Here is a 21,968-nt window from a genome sequence, read left to right on the forward strand (position 1 = left end):
GAAAGTTTATAGTTCAAGTTAGTCTCTCATACAAAAATTTATAGTTACATTGTTATGTGACCCTAATTGCTCTCCCTAGACAGTGACAGCACATTCCTCCTTTCCACCCCTGATTCCCGTGTCCATTCAACCAGCTCCTGACCCTCTCTGCCTTATCATCTCACCTCCAGGCAGGAACTGCCCATTTAGTCTCATATATCTACTTAAGCTAAGAAGCACACTCTTCACGAGTATCATTTTATGACTTATAGTCCAGTCTAATCTTTGACTGAAGAGTTGGCCTCTGGAATGGTATTAGTGCTGGGTTGACAGAGAGTCCAAGGGCCATGCTCTCAGGGGTTCCTCCAGTCTCAGTCAGACCATTAAGTCTAGTCTACTAGAATTTGAATTCTGTACCCCACTTTTCTTCTTCTCCAACAGGGACTCTGTTGTGTTCCTTGTCAGGGCGGTCATTGGTGATAGCTGGGCACCGTCTAGTTATTCTGGTCTAAGGCTGTTGCGGTCTCTGGTTTATGTGGCCCTTTCTGTCTCTTGGGTTAATGCTTTCCTTGTGACTTTGTTGCTCTTCATTCTCCTTTACTCCAGGTGGGTTGGGACCAATTGATGCATCTTAGATGGCTGCTTGGTAGCTTTTAAGACCCGAGATGCCACTTACCAAAGTGGGATGCAGAACATTTTCTTAATAAAATTTTTATGCTGGTTGACCTAGATGTCCCCTGAAACTATGGTCCCCAGACCCCCACCCCTGCTTCTCTGCTCCTCGAAGTGTTTGATTATATTCAGGATACTTGGTAGCTTTGGTGTAGTCCAGTTGTGCTGACTTCCCCTGTAGTGTGTGCTGTCCTCCCCTTCACCTAAGATAATTCTCGTCTAATATCTAGTTAGTGAATAACCCTCTCCCTCCCTCCCCACTGTCGTAACCATCAAAGAATGTTTTCTTCTCCGTTTTAAACTTTTTCTTAAGTTCCTATAATAGTGGTCTTATACAATGTTTGTCGTTTTGTGACTGACTAAATTCACTCAGCATAATGCCTTCCAGATTGCTTCATGTTATGTTTCACAGGTTCATCGTTGTTCTTTATCATTGTATAGTATTCCATTGTGTGAATATACCATAATTTGTTTATCCATTCATCCGTTGATGGGCACCTAGGTTGTTTCCATCTTTTTGCTATTGTGAACAGTGCTGCAGTGAACATGGGTGTGCATGTATCTATTCATGTGATGGCTCTTATTTCTCTAGGATATATTCCAAGGAGTGGGATTGCTGGATCGTATGGTACTTCTGTTTCTAGCTTTTTAAGGAAGCGCCAAATGGATTCCCAAAGTAGTTGTACCATTTTACATTCCCACCAGTGTATAAGTGTTCCAGTCTCTCCACAATCTCTCCAACATTTATTATTTTTTGTTTTTTTGGATTAATACTAGCCTTGCTGGGGTGAGATGGTATCTCATTGTAGTTTTGATTTGCATTTTTCTAATGGCTAATGATCATGAGCATTTCTTTGTGTGTCTGTTAGCCACCTGAATGTCTTCTTAGGTGAACTGTCTGTTCATATCCTTTGCCCATTTTTAAATTGGGTTATTTGTCTTTTTGTTACTGAGGTTTTGCAGTATCTTGTAGATTTTAGCAATTAGATGCTGATTGGATTTGTCATAGCCAAAAATTTTTTCCCAGTCTGTAGGCTGTCTTTTTACTCTTTTGGTGAAGTCTTTTGATGAGTGTAAGTGTTTGATTTTTAGAAGCCCCCAGTTATCTAGTTTCTCTTCTGGTGTTTGTGCATTGTTACTTATGGTTCGTGTTGTGTTTATGCCATGTATTAGGGCTTCTAGCATTGTCCCTATTTTTTCTTCCATGATCGTTATCTTTTTTGATTTTATATTTAGGTCTTTGATCCATTTTGAGTTAGTTTTTGTGCATGGTGTGAGGTATGGATCTTGTTTCAGGTTTTTGCAGATGGATATCCAGTTATAAGCACCATTTGTTAAGGAGACTGTCTTTTCCCTAGTTAATGGACTTTGGGCCTTTGTCAAATATCAGCTGCTTATAGGTGGATGAATTTATGTCTGGATTCTCAATTTGTTCCATTGGTCTATGTATCTGTTGTGTACCAGTACCAGGCTGTTTTGACTATCGTAGGGGTATAACAGGTTTTAAAATCAGGTAGTGTGAGACCTCCCACTTTGTTCTTCTTCTTGAGTAATGCTTTACTTATCCGGGGCCTCTTCCATTTCCAAATGATGTTGGTGATTTGTTTCTCCCATCTCATTAAAAAAATGCTGTTGGAATTTGGATTGGTATTTCTCTGTTTCTGTAGATTGCTTTGGGTAGAATTGACATTTTCACAATGTTGAGTCTTCTATCCATGAGCAAGGTATGTTTTTCCACTTATGCAGGTCTCTTTTGGTTTCTTGCAGTAGTGTCTTGTAGTTTTCATTGTATAGGTCTTTTATGTCTCTGTTTAGATTTATTCCTAAGTATTTTATCCTCTTGGGGGCTGTTGTAAATGGTATTGCTTTGGTGATTTTCCCTTTGAAGTTCTCTTTGTTGGTGTAAAGCAGTCCAACTGTTTTTTGTATGTTTAGCTTGCATCCTGATGCTTTGCTGAAATCTTCTATTAGTTCCAGTAGTTTTCTTGTGGATTCTTTGGGGTTTTCTGTGTATAAGATCGTATCATCTGCAACTAGAGATACTTCGCCTTCTTCCCTACCAATTTGGATGCCCTTTATTTCATTTTCTAGCCTAATTGCTCTGGCTAGGACCTCCAGCACAATGTTGAATAAGAGTGATGATAAATGGCATCCTTGTCTAGTTCCCGTTCTCAGGTGGAATGCTTTCAAACTTTCTCCATTTAGGATGATGTTGGCTGTTGGCTTTGTATAAATGTCCTTAATTACATTGAGGAATTTCCCTTCTATTCCTATTTTGTTGAGAGTTTTTATCATAAATGGGTGTTGGACTTTGTCAAATGCCTCTTCTGCATCGATTGATAAGATCATGTGGGTCTTTTCTTTTGTTTTATTAATGTAATGGATTACACTGATTGTTTCTCCAGTGTTGAACTGTCCCTGCATATCTGGTATAAATCCCACTTGATCATGGTGAATTATTTTTTTTATATGTTGCTGAATTCTGTTGGTTAGAATTATGTTGAGGATTTTTGTGTCAGTGTTCATGAGGGATATTAGTCTGTAATTTTCTTTTTTTGTGATGTCTTTAGCTGGTTTAGGTATCAGGGTTATACTGGCTTCATATAATGAGTTTGGGAGTATGCTGTCCTTTTCTATGCTCTGAAATACCTTTAGTAGTAGTGGTGTTAACTCTTCTCTGAAGATTTGGTAGAATTCTCCAGTGAAGTCATCTCGGCCAGGGCTTTTTATTGTTGGGAGTTTTTTAATTACCTTTTCAATCATTTTTTTGTTATGGGTTTATTTAGTTGTTCTACCTCTGTTTGTATTAGTTTTGGTAGGTAGTGAGTTTCTAGAAATTTGTCCGTTTCCCCTAGGTTTTCAAATTTGTTACAGTACAGTTTTTCATAGTATACTATCACGATTCTTTTAATTTCAGTTGGGTCTGTTGTGATATCACCCATCTTGTTTCTTTTATGGGTTATTTGCTTCCTCTTGTTTTTCTTTTGTCAGTTTGGCCAGTGGTTTATCAGTTTTGTTGATCTTTTCAGAGAACCAGCTTTTGGTCTTGTTAACTCTTTCACTTGTTTTTCTGTTCTTTATTTCATTTAATTCTTCTCTAATTCTTATTATTTCCTTTTTTCTGGCGCCTGAGGGCTTCTTTTGCTGCTCTCTTTCTACTCATTTCAGTTGTAAGGTTAATGTTTTTATTTTGTCCCTTTCTTCTTTTTGGATGTGTGCATTTATTGCTATAAACTGACCTCTGAGCACTGCTTTTGCTGTGTCCCAAATGTTCTGGTAGGATGTATTTTCATTCTCGTTTGAGTCTATGAATTTCTTTATTCCATCCTTAATTTCTTCTATAACCCAGTAGTTTTTGAGTAAGGTGTTCAGTTTCCATGTGTTGGATTTTTTTTCCTTCCCTTTTCTGTTATTGATTTCCACTTTATGGCTTTATGGTCAGAAAAGATGCTTTGTAATATTTCAGTGCTTTGGATTCTGTTAAAGCTTGCGTTATGGCCTAATATGTGCTCAATTCTGGAGAATTGAACCCAACTTTTGAACTGTGTTCTACAAGGACATATATTAATTGATTATTAAAACCAGTGTGTTTTCCCACATAAGCATTGTTTTTAATGACTACAGAATATACCCTCATATGGCCCCTTGTCCTTGGTTTTAGGACTATCACATTTTTGCTCATCTGCTAATTTTTTTTTGTTGTAACAAGTGAACATGTTTCTGTATGAAGCTTTATCTGAATTTTCCCTTCTTCTCCCTGCCTATGCCGGCCCCTGCCATCACTGATTCTGCTGCCCGATATTCTTTGAGGATTAAATGACTTTTTAGGTGCTTAGCACACTGTGTGACAGTGCTGAATAAATGTTATTGTCACAAACCTCTCCATGACTCAACAGTGGGACAAGGAAATAAGAAAGCTTGACATTGGTTCTTTTAGACAAGCACTGGGGTCTTTCAGCAATAGTACAGTAGGTGATGCCAAATGGAGGAGGGAAATCGAAAGTTTGAAGCTTTGATAGGGAAAGGAATTTCTGTGGTCAGTCAGCTGGGTTGGGTATTCCCAGTTACGTATTATCTAGGTAAAAGGAATCCCTTAGCTGGATACTGACTGAATGTAAGTGTTTTCCTTTAAATTAAAATTCTGTAAGTGTGTTAAAAGTAATAATACATTTGAAAGACATTACAAAATGTTCTTTAAAAGTGTAACTTTTGTATGTCATATTTGTTTATTGTATTTGTATTTTATATTTTTTTTGATATTTTATTCAAAAGTGTGTCCAGTGATATCTCTCTTTTTTTGTTTGTTTGTTTTTTAATTATCCTAGTCACGTGAACTGGAAATTTCAGTTTATTGGCGTGATTGGCGATCTCTGTGTGCTGTAAAATTTCTGAGGTTAGAAGATTTTTTAGACAACCAACGACATGGCATGTGTCTCTATTTGGAACCACAGGGTACTTTGTTTGCTGAGGTAATAAATGTGTTTTATTAAATGTGCATAACTTCAGTTGAAATTATGTATGCAGACAGCATGATATAGAAATGGAAAGAGTGTTAGGCTGAAAGACAGACACCTTGAATTGTTGGCTCAGTTCTGCCAGTGAATAGATATGTGATCTTGAGAAACATTTATCCTTTCTCGATCAAGTTTCTCATCTAGAAAATGAGAGGGTTGGACTAAATTGTATCTAAGATTCCTTTAAGCTTTCATATCTAAAAAGTTTAGTGAATTTCATTAACCAAAAATCTAATGCTAATTTTTATCTGAACTTGAATTTTCTTCACTGCAGGTTACTTTTTTTAATCCAGTTATTGAAAGAAGACCAAAACTCCAAAGACAAAAGAAAATTTTCTCAATACAACAAGGTAGTTTTTAAGAATCAAATACAAACTGTCTTGGTGTTATCTTAAATATAGAAAATCTAAATACTTTTCAAAAAGTGATACCCATTCATGGGTTTTTTTTTTTTTTAAGTTCACTTATTTCTAACTTTTTTAAGGAAAATTTCAAACATATACTGTATTTTAATGCAAATAATGTGAGCCTTTTACATTTCTTTGCCAACTGTGGCCTCAAAAAAATTAGCACATTGGCACTTACACAAAAATACCTCGTAAACAAACATAGGACGTGCGTGTTATATGCATAAATAGGTACATAAGAAGAGAGAATAGTATAAAGTACCATTACCCAGCTTCAACAATGATCAAGTCTCAGCCAGTTTTGTTTCATTCATATACACATCCATTCACTACTTCCTCAGATTACTGGAAGCAAACTCAGGCATCATATTGATTTCAGCCATAAATATTAACACTTTGTTTCTCTAAAAGATAAGGATTCTTTTTTAAACCTTAACCACATGTGAATACTAGAATTAATAAAAAACATAACAATGCCTTGCCTATTTATTTTTAAAACTATTTATGTTACTATTCACCGGCCTATAATAATGAATAGATAAGAACTAATTTCAGTTACAAATTTTGTTTGTTCTTCATAAATTATAAACTGATGAATATGAATTTTTAAATTATGGCTTTTGGTAAAATATAAAGAGAAATTACTTGTTCTGTTTTCTTTATTCACAATGTCCACAGGCAAAACATTTCTTAGAGCTCCTCAAATGAATATTAATATTGCCACTTGGGGAAGGCTAGTGAGAAGAGCTTTTCTAAATCATACTGGCACTTTCAGCCCTCCAGCTTCTGTGCCTGCTACAGTGCCAGTGGTTGATGTACGCATCCCTGAACTAGCACCTCCAGCTAGGTATGTGTCTAAGATTTTTAGGCATCACTTATGTAAACTAAGTACTGTGACATTCATACATATTGGTTACAGTGGCTGTATTGAAAGTCTCATTTTTCAAAGTTGTATTTTGAAATGAGTATTCTGCTTACTTACAAAATTTAAATTGTTTGCTTTGATTCTAAAGCTATTTAAAATATATACTTTTGACTGACTGTTTCTGGTGAATTACTTTATGTTCTATAAGTGATTCTGCAGTAACCAAATTGGACTTTGATTTTGAACCTGAACTTCCTCTGGCCCCACTACATGCTTCTTCCCTTGGAGAAATAGATGAATCTACTGAATTAAGAGTTTTGGATACACCAAGACAGGCAAGACATTTTAAACCTTGTATATAATTCCTTTTCACCAAATGAATTAGCAGTAAAAGCATCATAGTGAATGAAGTGTACCTTTCAATTAATTAAAAATGCCTGTGTGAGCAATATATTGTTTCTTATGGTTGTTTTTTCTCAACAAAATGAGATCGAGTTGACAGAAAATGACCGACTTCTTAATGTTAGCATACCGTTGGCATTAGCCTGTGTATGCACATGGACCAGTGGAGGTGGAAAAGACCACTTAAGCTAGAAGGAGCATAGGAGCATGGTTGACATTAGATGGCATGTTACCTGACAAACGCTTTATCTTTATCTGCAATATCGTTTTGTCATTTGAATGTAATCCGTGGGGAGCCAGATAATCAATTACCTAACTAACTAAATAATTATATGTAGTTAACATCATTTCTGAATATTTACAGAAGATGAAAATAATGTGTTATTATTATATTTTCATATTTTTAGATTAGTATAGGATTAATAATCATGAGAATGACTATCCAATATCTGAATTTTACTTTTCTCACTAGTATTTATATTAATTTTTGAAATGTTTAACTTCATCCTTAACTAAATGAGTTTCTTTTCTGAAAGTTTTTATGGTTTAATGAGCATTTAATATTTTGCAGGATTCAGCAACTACTTTTGATATTGAGAATGACAGAAATAGTATACTTCAAAAATCCCAATCTGAATATGAGCTTGATATTCCTCAATCAGGACTAGATTATAGTGGTATTCAAGAATTTGAGGATAGAAGGTAAAGAATTTATACATAGTTTTGCTGCTACATGTTTGGTCCCGTACATAATTGCCTTTTTTTTTTAATTAAAATTACTGTTTTCAGATCTCAGCAGAGGTTTCAGTTTAATCTACAAGACTTCAGGTGTTGTGCTGTCTTGGGTAGAGGACATTTTGGAAAGGTAATCTTTTGAAATTTTTTTTGAATACCTACAGAACTAATAACTGAACTGAGAAATAATTTTAATCTCATTTCAGGTGCTTTTGGCTGAATATAAACACACAAATGAGATGTTTGCTATAAAAGCCTTAAAGAAAGGAGACATTGTAGCTCGAGATGAAGTAGACAGGTTAGTTTTTCAAAAATGAAATTGTTTTTCTGAAATTATAATTGATTTACATATTGCAACAGCAAAACTTTGATGTTTCATAGTAATATATGAAGAAAATAAATACGTCTCTACTTGACATAAGGTAGACCTTAATTAAATATTTTTTTCTAATCCTCCCTACTTCCCCTTTTTTGACAATTAACTGGTTATTGGATACCCAGAAAACTTGGTGAAATATATAAATTAGTTCCATTAAGTTTTGTATACTTTTACATGTTGAAGTATTTCTGTAGAATAGGAAACTACTCATCAGTGTTGAGTGAGTCTAGATCCTATTTCATCTTCAGGAAGTGATAAACTATCATTTGTAGAAAATCTGCAATTAACTGGTAGTGAACTTAAAAGCGCAAAGGAAGTAACTCTTGAATCAGTGGTACAACAAAAAAAAAGTGTGTGTGTGTCTTGCTTTTTAAAATGTACTTGTCTTAGTTATCTAGTGCTGCTATTACAGAAATACTGCGCGTGAGTGGCTTTAGCAAACAGTACTTTATTTTCTCACTATTTAGGGGGCTAGAAGTCCAAATTCAGGGCATTGGCTCTAAGGGAAGGCTTTCTCTTTCAGCTCTAGGGGAAAGTCCTTGTCTCTTTTCAGCTGCTGTTCCTTGGCTTCTTGGTCATCTTCATGTGGCATGCATCTGTGTATCCCCTTCTCTCCTTGCTTGCTTAATCTGCTCTTCCATATCTCAAAAGAGATTGATTTAAGACACACCTACACTAATACTGCAACATTAACATAACAAAGAAAACCCATTCCCAAGTGAGGTTATAACCACAAGTATAGGGATTAGGATTTACAACACATATTTTTGGGGGACACAGTTCAATCCATAATAATACCTATATCTATTTTTTCCTTTATTTTCTTAGAACCGTATTTTTTGACCATAGCATCTTAAATTTCTGGGTTTAATAAATGTAAATTGATGTAGGTACATCTTTACATTCAATTTTTAAAATAATATATGTTTAAGGTGAAAGTTTACACCACAAATTAGATTCCCATTTAATTTTTACACAAATTATTCAGTGATATTGGTTACATTTTTCACAATGTGTCATTATTCTCACTTACTCTGTTCTGGTTGTACCATTTCCAGTACTCTAGTTTACCTCCCCCCTTACCTTCTCATCTTAGCTTTAGAGTAATTTTTGATCATTTGGTCTCATATAGATGATTTTCTAAAGGAGCTCAGTATTCACTGGTGACATTCTTTATTTTATGAGCCAATCTGTTATTTAGCTAAAAGGTGACCTCAAGGGATAATTTCAGTTTAAGGCTTAAAGAGTATCTCAGGGTGATACATACAGTTCTTAAACTGCAAGAACTTTGAGGATAAAGGTTGTAATTAGGCTAGAGAATATACTTTTTTCAAGAGTATTTTAAAAAGTTAATATAGTGATAAAATATAGAAATTATTATATAACAAATGGCATATTTATCACAGAAAGAGATTTTCGTTTGATATTTAGAAGTTTTTCCCTTACACAACAACTAGGAAGCATCTGTTGAATATTAATGGAAGATAGCCCTTTATAATGAAAAGAGCCCTGGACTGCAAGTGAGAAGCCTGACTTCTAGTCTTGACTGTTACTTGTTAATTAATGCTTTGACATCAGGGCATTTTATTTAACCTCTCTCAACCTCAGTAAACCATACATTTTTTAAAAAATACTTTTTGGCGATACTTGTGTTACTAGGCTATATTGTTCTTGTTAGGTGCTATCCGCTTGGTTCCGACACATAGCCACCCTGTGTACAACACAATGAAACAACATAGGATGGCCCAGTCCTGTGCCATCCTCACAATGGTTGCTAATGGGGGAGTCCATCATTGCAGCACTGTGTTGGTCTGTCTCGTTGAGAGTTTTCTTCTTTTTCACTGACTCTCTACTGACCATGATCTCCTTATCCAGAGAATGACCCCTCCTGATAACATGTCCAAAGTACACGAGATGAAGTCTTGCCATCCTTGCTTCTCAGGAACATTCTGGCTGTACTTCCTTCCAAGACAGATGTGTTCATTTTTCTGGCAGTCCATAGTATATTCAGTATTGTTCACAAACACCGTAATTCATATGCATCAATTCTTCGGACTTCCTTATTCATTGTCCAGCTTTCACATGCATATGTGGCGATGGAAAATACCATGGCTTGGATGAGGTGTACCTTAGTCCTCTGAGTGACATCTTTGCTTTTTAACAGTTTAAATAGATCTTTGCAGCAGATTTGCCCAATGTGGTATGTCTTTGGATTTCTTGACTACTGCATCCACGAATGTTGATCGTGGATCCAAGTAAAATGAAATTCTGGGAAACTTCAGTATTTTCTCCATTTAGCATGTAGCTTATTGGTCCAGTTGTGAGGACTTTAGTTTTCTTTGTGTTGAGGTGTAATCCTTACTGAAGGCTGTAGTCTTTGATCTTCATGAGTAAGTGCTTCAAGTCCTCTTCACTTTTAGCAAGCAAAGTTGTGTCATCTGCATATCGCAGGTTGTTTATGAATCTTCCTTGAATCCTAATCTCACGTTCTTCCTCATATAGTTCAGCTTCTCGGATTATTTGCTCAGTGTACAGACTGAATAAGTATGGTGAAATGATACAACCCTGACACACACCTTTCCTGATTTTAAATCACACAGTATCCCCTCGTTCTGTTTGAAGGACTGCCTCTTTGTCTATGTACAGGTTCCTCATGAGCACAATTAAGTGTTCTGGAATTCCTATTCTTCACAATAGTATCCATAATTTGTTATGATCCACACAGTGGAATGCCTTTGTGTAGTCAATAAAGCACAGGTTTTCAGTGAAGATCCATCTGATGTCACCAATGATATCCCTCGTTCCAACTTCTCTTCTGAATCTGGCTTGAATTTCTGGTAGTTTTGTGTTAAAGTACTGCTGTAACTGCTTTTGAGTTATCTTCAGCAAAATTTTACTTATGTGTGTTATTAATGATACTGTTTGATAATTTCCACATTCTGTTGGATCACCTTTCTTTGAAATGGGCAGATTGCTGTCGGTTGGCCAGATTGCTGTCTTCCAAATTTCTTGGCATATACGAGTTACCAGCTCGAGCACTGCATCTGTTGAATCATCTCAACTGGTATTCCATCCATTCTTGGAGGCTTGTTTTTCGACAGTGTCTTCAGTGCAGCTAGCTCTTATTCCTTCACTACTGTCAGTTCTTGATACTACGCTACCTGCTAAATGGTTTCCTTCACTACCGTCAGTTCTTGATATTACGCTACCTCCTAAATGGTTGAACATCGACCAATTCTTTTTTGGTACAGTTACTCTGTATATTCCTTCCATCTTCTTTTGATCCTTCCTGAGTTTTCAGTATTTTCCCAGTAGAATCCTTCAATATTGCAACTCAAGGCTTGAATTTTTTCTTCAGCTCTTTCAGCTCGAAAAACGCCGAGCATGTTTTTTCCTTCTCAAGCTGCCATTTGAAATCTCCTGTTCAGCTCTTTTACTTCATCATTTCTTCTATTTGCTTTAGCTTCTCTTAAGTTCAAGAGCAAGTTTCACAGTCTCTTCTGACACTCATTTTGGTCTTTTTTTTTCTTTACTGTCTTTTTAATGACCTTTTGCTTTCTTCGTGTATGATGTCCTTGATGTCATTCCACAACTCGTCGTCAGTCATTACTGTTCAGTGCGTTAAATCTGTTCTTGAGATTGTCTCTAAATTCAGGTGAGATGTATTAAAGGTCATGTTTTTGCTCTTGTGGGCTTGTTTTAATCTTCTTCAGCTCCACCTTCAGCTTGCACATGAGCAATTCACGGTCTGTTCCAAAGTGGGCCCTGGTCTTGTTCTAAAATATTGAGTTTCTTCATCATCTCTTTCCACAGATATAGTCAGTTTGATTCCTGTGTATTCCATCCGGTGAGGTCCACATGTTGCCGTTTATGTTGTTGATAAAAGGTTTTCCAATGAATAAATCATTGGTCTTGCAAAATTCTATCATGCTATCTCTGACGTCATTTCTATCACCAAGGCCATATTTTCCAGCTACCAATCTTTCTTCGTTTCCAACTTTCACATTCCAATCACCAGTAATTATCAGTGCATCTTTATTGCATGTTTTATCACTTTAAGACTGCAAAAGTTGGTAAAATCTTCAGTTTCTTTATCTTTGGCCTTAGTGGTTGGTGCATAAATGTGAATAGTAGTGGTATTAACTGGTCTTCCTTATAATTGTGTGGATATTATCCTGTCACTGACAGCGTTGTACTTCAGACCACTCATCTATCAGTTTGTCATACTGTGGTGGCTTGCATGTTGCTCTGATGCTGGAAGCTATGCCACTGGTATTTCAAATACCAGCAGGGTCACCTATGGTGGACAAGTTTCAGCAGAGCTTCCAGATTAAGACAGACTAGGAAGAGGGACCTGGCCATCTACATCTGAAAAAAAATTAGCCAGTGAAAACCTTAAGAGTAGCAGCAGTACATTGTCTGATACTGAGCCAGAAGATGAGCCCCTCAAGTTGGAAGGCATTCAAAATGGGACTGGGGAAGAGCTGCCTCCTCAACGTAGAATCAACCTTAGTGATGTAGATGAAGTCAAGCTTTCGGTACCTTCATTTGCTAATGTAGCATGACTCACAATAAGAATGAACAGCTGCAAAAATCCTTTAATAATGGGAACGTGGAATGTATGAAGGATGACTCTAGGAAAATTGGAAGACATCAAAAATGAAATGGAATGCATAAAGATCAATATCGTAGGCATTAGTGAATGGAATATTGTCATATAGTGCCAGAAGATGAGCCCCTCAGGTTGAAGGCACTCAAAATACAACAGTGGTTTCAACAGTGGGCTCAAACATAGCAACGATTGTGAGGATGGCGTAGGTCTGGGCTGTATTTCATTCTGTTGCACATAGGGTTGCTATGAGTCGGAACCAACTTGACAGCACCTAACAACACTCAGAAATGGGGGGAATCAAAACTCAGAGGGAATGTTCTGCTAATGTTCGGTAGGGGGTGTGATCTTTGCGTGTAATTCATTTTATTTTAGAGTTAATCCATAATATTTTTTGATTTAAAAAGAGGTTGATTTGAAATTCTCTGTGATCTATGTAAGGGCAATTTTCTAAGTAAAATAATATAATCCATGATATAGAAAGAAACTTCAGGCTATCTAAAAGAACTGTTTTTAAGAACCAGGAAGTATTTTAGAAACATCTATTTAAAAAAAAAAAAAAAAAACACTAACATGCAGGAACATTGAATTCTAATGATCTATTAAGAAGAGTCAGACAGTGACTCTAAAGGATACTGCCTAGTTATAATTAGCTTAGTTTGAGGTATTTACTATTCAGACTTGCAAGTAATGAACATATGTAATGAAAACATATGCTGGTCTTTTTTGTTGTTTTTTTTTGTAATTTATTTTTTTCTTGCCTTCCTCTAATTGCTCCTTCTTTCCTACCTTCCTCAAATTTCTCCAATAGTTTTATTTCTCACTCTGAATTTCCCATTTTTCTACTTTAGTACCAGTTCTTCTGGAGATCATTTTGTTTCCATGTTTCTGAAAAGTATGGGGGTTTAAAACTGAAGTTAGATAAGGATCACTCACAAACTTTTCTCCAAGGCTGGATTCATTTTCAGTTCTGGTAAAATACCATTCACTGATCTAGACATTCTTCTTTAATATTATATCAATATTATTCTGTCTAGAGATTTAATTGAAAAATATTTTCCTAAAATAATGGGTTAAAGTAGGAACAATATAGCAGAAAGCCATATAAACCACCAAGATTAACAGAGGTAGTCCTATTATTTTAGGAAACAAGTGAATTTGCCACTTACAGATCTGAAATAAAGCAAACATTCTTGCAGGAATGAAAAACATTTGACCCTTCTTTTGTTGCAATTATGAATAGACTGAAGGTGGGATTAAAGATTTGCTTTAATCATCTGCTATGTAACATAAAAACATAGCTCCAAGCATGTAATACGGTATTCAGAATATTTTATAAATATCCAGCAAAATCCTCACTAAGTAGTTTTAGGTATCAAGAATGAGTTTTACTTTGATCTGCTTGAGGAGTATAAGAAAAAATGAAAAATATAGGTAAAAACTAAATGGGCAAATCCAAAAGGGAAAGCTTTTTTACATAAAGGAAAAACCTTAGTCTTTTAATGTCTGTTCTAATTCTAAACACTTCCGTTAACATTGATGGAAACACATTAATAGGAACAATTTGATATATCTATATGGCATTTACCATAATATAGCCTATATTATATTATCCTACCACTGATAGTGTTATACTTCATGATAAATCTTGAAATGTTCATTTCAACAATGAATGCAGTGCCATATTCCTCTTCAATTTGTCATTTTCAGCATAGTAGACCATATGACTGACTGATTCAAAATGGCCAGTACCAGTCATTTCAGCTCACTGTTGTTGTTAGGTGCTGTTGAGTCAGTTCTGACTCATAGTGACCCCAGGTACAACAGAATGGAACACTGTGCCGTCCTCATAATCGTTGGGGCAATGTTTGAGCCCACTGTTGCAGCCACTGTTGTATATTGAGTGTCTTCCAACCTGAGGGCTGATCTGGCACTATATCAGACAGTGTCCCACGGCTATTCATAAGGTTTTCACTGGCCAGTTTTTTCAGACATAGACCACCATGGCTGACCATGCTGGTATTTGAAATACCAGTAGCATAGCTTCCAGCATCACAGGAACATGGAAGCCGCTACGGTACAGCAGACTGACAGATGAGTGGTGGCCATTTCTGAGTAAGAATGTTAAATTTATGTTATTGTAATGCCTCCTCACTCAGCTTCTTTTTCTTGCCAGTTCGTAATTCAAGACAACAGAATAGGGTTGGGAGTACATTTTTGGCATCATAGAACAAAACACAGCTAACTAGCTCATATAGAATTCAATCCTGTGACTTAGCCTTATTAATGATGTGGTTTTCTACTGACTAGAATAACTTAATGCAGTTTTTAAGTTTCTAGCATATTTAATAATATTCTGAACTCTGAAGGAAGTGCACAAAAAATGTTAGGATGGAGCTGTCCATTTAGTCAGAGAGACCAGACACAAACACATTAAATATGTAAATAAGAGGGTTGATGTATTTGAGTCAGAAATAAACAATATAGGCAACACTAGTTCATTGAAAGGAGGAAATCATAGTGAACTGATGGATTTAAGTGAGGCTTTATAAAGACAATTGAATTTGTGCTGTTCTTTGACAGACAGAAGGTATTTGGGAATATGGAAAGAAGAGAAAGGACAATTTAGACAAAAGGGTTTTGGACAGAATGAATCAAGTTTTAAAGTTTTGAATAGGATTGGATTGTTCCGTGAACCCCTAAGAAGAATGTACTAATTAGATAAGGTTGGGACAAGTTAAAGACTGCTGTGGAGTGGCTTTTTTTGTGTGTGTGCTATAAAATACTTAAAATTATTTTAAGGCCTTTCTCCTTTCTCTTTGTCCTAAGATATCTATCCACTATTGCCACTCCTTATCAACTTCAGTTTTAGTGAATGACATTAAAACCATTTTAAGAAGTATTTAATAGTGAGTTCCAATCTTTTACACCATTTACATCTTCAACACAGATCTGACCTAACACCTCTCATTGCAAATAATGATTCTCAACAATCCCATTGAATTGAAAATTAGTAATTCACCTATAAATACAAACCATTGATAAAAAAAAAGACCGTGTTTGTCATCTGTTGTTGTTGTTAGGTGCTGTGGAGTCAATTTTGACTTATAGGGACCCCACATGACAGAGTAGAACTGCCTCATAGGGTTTCCTAGGCTATAATCTTAACAAAAGCAGATCACCACATCTCTCTCCCACAGAACTGTTAGGTGGGTTCTAACTGCCAGCCTTTGGGTTAGCAGCTGAGCACTTAACTGTTGTGCCTCCAGGGCTGCTTGTTTGTTATCTGCTTGAGCCCAAAACATAATAAAGAGTTTTGTCTAATTCATCTGAGTATTTTATCTACGTTAGCCAAAATTAGGATTGCGTTCATAAACCAGGTGTTTTAATATCTATTTTATAGGTCTTGCCCAAAGCAATTTTTACGACATTGTTTTCCAGTAAAATTTAAGTTGTGATGAAAACCAGAACTATTACCTTTCCTTTTCATCTTCTATGAATTTGTTTCTCTTAATGTTTTAATTTGTAGTAACATTTAGAAACTTTGCCAAAATTTTCAAAAAAATATACGTAAACATGAGCCTAAAGTTTTTAAAACAATTACAGTGGAGCGTTCTGTTTCTTACTATGTATAAAATTAAAAACAGATTGTGTAAAATCAAGGGGTAGGAGTTCATCTAGAATGTGACAGTATTAAATGGAGTTTAAACATCATATCGTAATAGCTTCATTTTGCTATCAGTATTTAAAAATGAATGGGTATTTGGGTTCATAATTCAAAAGACAACTATACTTATATAGCATTAAAAATTCCATGCTGCTTTACACAGCAGGTAGACTTTTAAATGTTTTCAAAATTATGTTCAATTTTTTAGAGTCATTGCTGCAAGTTAGGGTACTCAAATAAATACTTTATCTTTGGAATTAGTATTTTTTAAATTCTTTCCCAGAACACTCAAAAGGAAGCAGAATGTCTGTCTTCTGACATCAGAATTTTAGTTTGGCATTTTGGAATAAACAAAAAAAACTAAGCAACTTTTCCCCTTTAAAAAGACTTTAATAATGTCAGTTTTTGGTTCTAATCTCAAAAACAAAAAATGTGTCTATTTTGTGTTAGAAACATAAATATCTACTTGTTAAGAAAGTATGACCTGTTGGTATATTTTGATCAGGTACTGAAAGTAAGTAAGTCAATTCAAGTTTAATTTGAATAATATTTTACCTAGTTTTCTTCTACTTTGAGTTTTAAATCAAGTTGATGAAAAAATATTTTCAGGGAAGAAAGAATTGATTTGTTTTTCTATTTGGGTAGAATTAATGTTTCAGAGTCAATTCGTTTGACCTCTGCTCTTTGTAGCAGCTAGTCTTAATTCTTAGAGGGAAAATTTGTGATTGCAGTAGATTTTCTTTTGTTTTTATGGAAAAATTACATAACTCTGAAGGAGCTTCCTTGAAGAATGCTGTAGAATTCTGTATGTAGCCACTTTATTTTCCATAATTTAGGTTCATTTTAGTAAATTTTAATTTACTAGATCTTTATTTTAATTAAAATTAAAAATTTTTAAATCTACCTTCTAAATTAAAATTTTATGCAGAATTAAACCAGTTATGCCTGTACCTCTCAACTATATATTTTATGTAATAAAAAATTGAGTATTATAGCTTATGAATTTTATAATTCATACTATCCTCAAAATTACCTTGGACACAGACTTCATATTTTTTAGATTATCCTTCAGGTTGCTATGTTCAGTGACCAATTCTTGATAAAATTTCATGATTCATCCCTAATTAAGCCCTTTTTATCAAATATAGCCAGTAGCCATATTATATGCTACTCTTATATTATCAGTATGAACTCTATAGTCATTGTCATGCTAATGATATTTTAGTTTTCATGAAAATATTTCAATTCAAGTAGAAAGTTTGTATAATATCTACAGGAAAACTAAGAAACATTTTATGGGTTTAAGGATATAATAGTTAATTTGTTTATTTTTGGGTTTAATTTTTCAAAAATATGTTATTTCCAACTAGAGTTTTTTTTTAAAATCTATTGATTTTTAAATGTTTTCTTTTGCAGCCTCATGTGTGAAAAAAGAATCTTTGAAACTGTGAATAGTGTAAGGCATCCCTTTTTGGTGAACCTTTTTGCATGTTTCCAAACCAAAGAGCATGTTTGCTTTGTAATGGAATATGCTGCCGGTGGGGACCTAATGATGCACATTCATACTGATGTCTTTTCTGAACCAAGAGCTGTGTGAGTATGCTTTAGACATTTCTCTGGTTTTTCCATGACTGATTTCTTTCCGGAAAGGAAAAGAGCTCTCTGTGAATTTTAGAGCTTTTTACTGGAAAGTAGATCTCTGCAAGCAATATTAGAACTCCTTACGTACCTTTTTGCTATATATAGATGTCTTTACTTTGTTGTCCATGTTGAAAATATCATAGATTAGCCTAAATCTCTCTTGATAATTTAGTTACATAATTTGGGTTCATTTTAGTAGAATTTTCATCTTTTTTCTATTAGATTTTCTCCCTAGGGAATGCCAGCCAGGCCCATGGCTTTAAATACAAACTATGCTCTAAAATACATTGTTAAGTGAAAAAAGAAAGTGCAGAACAGTCTGTATTGTATGTCTGTATAAAATATTTATATTTGCATTTTTAAAGGGATTTAAAAAATTCATATTAAGTATTTGCTTGCATGTGCTTATGATATCTCTGAAAGAATACAAAAGAAATTGGTAAATATTTATTGCCACCAAGGAATGGGGTAGAAAGCAGACTTTTTGCTATAAACCTCTTTTTGTAGTTTTTGAATTGGATATATGACAGTTTTGCTCATTCAAATAAATAAAAATAAATAATAGTAAACACTTGAAATATATATATATCCCCCCAATTCCTATCCCAGTTTTATAGCTCTTAACTGACATTTTATAGTACTTTTACTCCTTCATTTAATTCTCATCATACCCATTGGAGGTATGTAGAGCAGACAGTAGTAGTACTGTCATAACTTTCAACATTCAGATAAGGAAATATGGGTTAGTGCTAATGAGTAGTTAAGCATTCAAAAAGGAGGCAAAAGCCAAAAAGTGGAAAAAGGCTACCAATAATTCATTTCCTGAATACAAAAAAATCAAAAGCAGGGCATCTTCACCATGCTAGCACTGTACTAACTACCATGGGAATTTGTTTGTTGTGCTTTTTGTTTTTTAAAGAAATAGGGATTGCAGTTCTGCCTTAATGGACGTTTATTTTTGCTGAGAATACAAATCATATACAAATGAAACAGTTGTGCCTGGTGAAATTCATGGATAAAATGCTACATTGCAATACCTCAAAGCTGATCATTCCTGTAATTACTCAGGTGTCAGCTCAAATGTCCTATCTTTAGAAGGTCCTTTTCTGAGCACCCTATCTGAAATACCACCACTCTACTAATCTTCAAATCAAGTCTATCATACTTTCTATTACATTTTCTTCATAGCACTTTATTTCTACCTTAAATCATTTATTTTTTGTTTTGTTTTTGTTTTTTTTTTACTTTTGTGTGTGTGCATACACTTTAGCTAAAACTTTACAGAGCAAATTAGTTTCTCATTCAACAATTTGTACACAGGTTGTTTTGTGATACTGGTTGCAGTCCCCGCAACATGTGAACATACTCCCCTTCCACATCCCACTTCCCCATTTTTGTCTATCCAGTTTTCCTGTCCCTTTCTGCCTTCTTCTCATTGCTTTTGGGCAGGTGTTGCCCCTGTGGTCTTGTATACATGATTGAACTAGCACGTTCCTCAGGTGTGTTATTGTTTTATAGAACTCTCTAATCTTTGACTAAAGGGTGAATTCGGGAGTGGCTTCAGTTCTGGGCTTAAAGGTTGTCTGGGGCCATAGTCTTGGGGGTTCTTCCGGTCTTTGTGAACCCAGTAAGACTGGTCTTTTTTGTGTGAATTTGAATTTTGTTCTACATTTTTCTCCCATTCTGTCCGGGACCCTCTGTTGTGATACCTGTCAGAGCGGTTGGTGGTGGTAGCCAGGCATCATCTAGTTCTTCTCGGCTTAAGCTGGTGGAAGCTGTGGTACTTGGTGGTCCATTAGTCCTTAGACTAATATCTCCCTTGTGTCTTTGGTTTTCTTCATTCTCCGTTACTCTGGACAGGATGGGACCAGTAGATGTATCTTAGATGGATGCTCACAAGCTTTTAAGACCCCAGATGCTACTCACCAAAGTTGGATGTAGAACATTTTTTTATAAACTTTGTCATGCCAACTGACCTAGATGATCCACATGACCATGGTCCGCAGCCCTTGGCCCCAATAACTCAATCCCTCAGGGTTTTGGATGTGTCTGTGAAGCTTCTGTGTATGTTTTATGTTTTTATTGACAGCCTCCCCTCACTAAAAGGGAGGAACAAGGACCATGCCTATCTTGTTTACCAGCAAAGCACTTAGAGGAATGCCTGGCACATAATAGGCAGTGAATTTTTTTTGATTTGTTATTTTTTTATTGTACTTCGGGTGAAGGCTTACAGAACAAATAGTTTCTCAGGAAACAGTAGTACACATATTGTTTTATGACATTGGTTAACAACCCCACAACATGTCAACCCTCTTAACTTCTCAACCTTTTTTTTTGGTGAAAATACACATAGCCAAAGAGACACCATTTCAAAAATTTCTACATGCACAGTTCAGTGACATTGACTACACTCTTCCAATTGTGCCGTTATTCTCACTTAAGATGAAGGCTTACAGAACAAAATAGTTTCTCATTTAACAGTTACTACAAATGTTGCCCTATGACAATGGTTAACAATCTCACAACACATCAACAATATCCTTACTCAACCTTGGGTTCCCTATCACCAGCTTCCTTGTCCCCTTCTGCCTTCTGGCCCTTGTCACTGGACTACTGTACTAGGCAGAGAATTTTTATTGGTTGAGATTGTTTTATTCCTAGCTTTGCTATTTTCTGGCTAGCTATGTGACTAAACAAATTACGTACTCTTTCTGAACTTCATTTTCTGCTTCTGTTAAATATCTTAAAGGCTTGATTTGAAGATTTAATAAGCTAATAAATGAAAATATTTAACACGGCATCTGTCACATACTAAGCACCCAGTAAAATATATTTTTTAAATAGTGTATCCAATTATTTAAGTTGAGTACCACTGGCGAATTATTGACAAAGAGAAATCAAGATATTTTTATAATTGTTATAATGTTGTTTTGCCACTGAAATAAGTTCTCTAAAAAATTACGTATAAAAATAACTGCCTTAAAGCAATTTTATATCACGTTTGTTTACACAGACTTCAGCTAAATTTTTTAATTTCTGATAATTATATAAGATCTAATGTACAATCAAATATTTATAAATAGATGCATTTTAAAATTCTTCCAAATTATGGTCCCCTTTTTAAAAAATAAACACAAAACACTACTGCATTATCTACATCTACATATAAATGCATTCTAAAAGTTTGTAACAACATATACCAAATGGATGAGAGTAATTATCTCTATGGATGGTAGTGGGGTTGGGATGAGATAGATGGAAGAATGAAATATTGATCATAATTGTATTTTATAAAGAGAATATTCATGTTTTCCTTGTATGATTAAGAATTAATTCTCCTAAGTGTCTCCTTACAGGCTATTCTACACTGAAGACAGATCTGTGTTTTAAAATTTATTCATTTATTTATTCCCTCCCTCCTCATTCAATAAGTCTACTGTGTTTTGGACATTATGCTAGGTTTTTAACATTAAGAAAAAAACCAAATCCGTTGCCATCAAGTCAGTTCCAACTAGGCATTTAGGATTTAACACTGAAAAAGACAAACGTGGACCTAGACTGAAGAGCTAATATTCTAGTTTGGCCCAAGTTTTCCTGACTTTCAAACTAATATATCCAATTATTGGATCTCTCTAACTGTTTCATAAGCAATGCAAAGTTAGCATGTCTAAAGCCAGACTCATTTTTTCCATAAAACTTTAGCTATTTCTGTATTTCTTTACCTGTTCATTCTACCTTGAGAGTTGTCTTCAGCTCTTCCCTCTCCCTCATCCTCTACAGCTAATGAGTCACCAAATCTTGTCATGTTAATTTTTAACTTTCCCTTGACTCCATCTCTTACTCTCTTTGTTGGCCCCACTACGTTAAAGGTTGTCATGATCTTTCATCTGTGCTGTCATACTAGCCTTATCTGTTCTTTTTCCCTCTGGTTCTCTACCTGCCTCTACCCCAACCTCTATACTGTTGTTGTTGTTGTTAGGTGCCGTCGAGTTGGTTCCAACTCATAGCAACCCTATACAGCAGAACAAAGCACTGCCCAGTTCTGCACCATCTGCACCAATCACTGCCATGTTTAAGCCCATTGTTGCAGCCACTGTG

The 21,968-nt window shown here is 35.2% G+C and overlaps 1 protein-coding gene across 6 annotated transcripts in view; it reads left to right on the forward strand.

Moving 5' to 3' along the window:
* PKN2 (protein kinase N2) overlaps positions 1-21,968 on the forward strand; it is a 178,065-nt gene that overhangs the window by 144,472 nt on the left and 11,625 nt on the right. For 4 of the 6 annotated variants that reach the window (XM_023733358.1, XM_023733360.1, XM_023733361.1 and 1 more), the window contains 8 exons: positions 4,977-5,120; positions 5,440-5,515; positions 6,251-6,419; positions 6,646-6,772; positions 7,411-7,541; positions 7,629-7,704; positions 7,781-7,872; positions 17,646-17,822. In XM_023733358.1, coding sequence (XP_023589126.1) covers positions 4,977-5,120; positions 5,440-5,515; positions 6,251-6,419; positions 6,646-6,772; positions 7,411-7,541; positions 7,629-7,704; positions 7,781-7,872; positions 17,646-17,822 — 992 coding nt within the window. The remainder of the gene's footprint in view (positions 1-4,976; positions 5,121-5,439; positions 5,516-6,250; positions 6,420-6,645; positions 6,773-7,410; positions 7,542-7,628; positions 7,705-7,780; positions 7,873-17,645; positions 17,823-21,968) is intronic. The other 2 variants (XM_023733359.1, XM_004378713.2) reach the window with 1 other exon arrangement.

This window comes from Trichechus manatus, unplaced genomic scaffold (genome assembly GCF_000243295.1).
Source record: "Trichechus manatus latirostris isolate Lorelei unplaced genomic scaffold, TriManLat1.0 scaffold00058, whole genome shotgun sequence".
Classification (NCBI taxonomy): domain Eukaryota; kingdom Metazoa; phylum Chordata; class Mammalia; order Sirenia; family Trichechidae; genus Trichechus; species Trichechus manatus.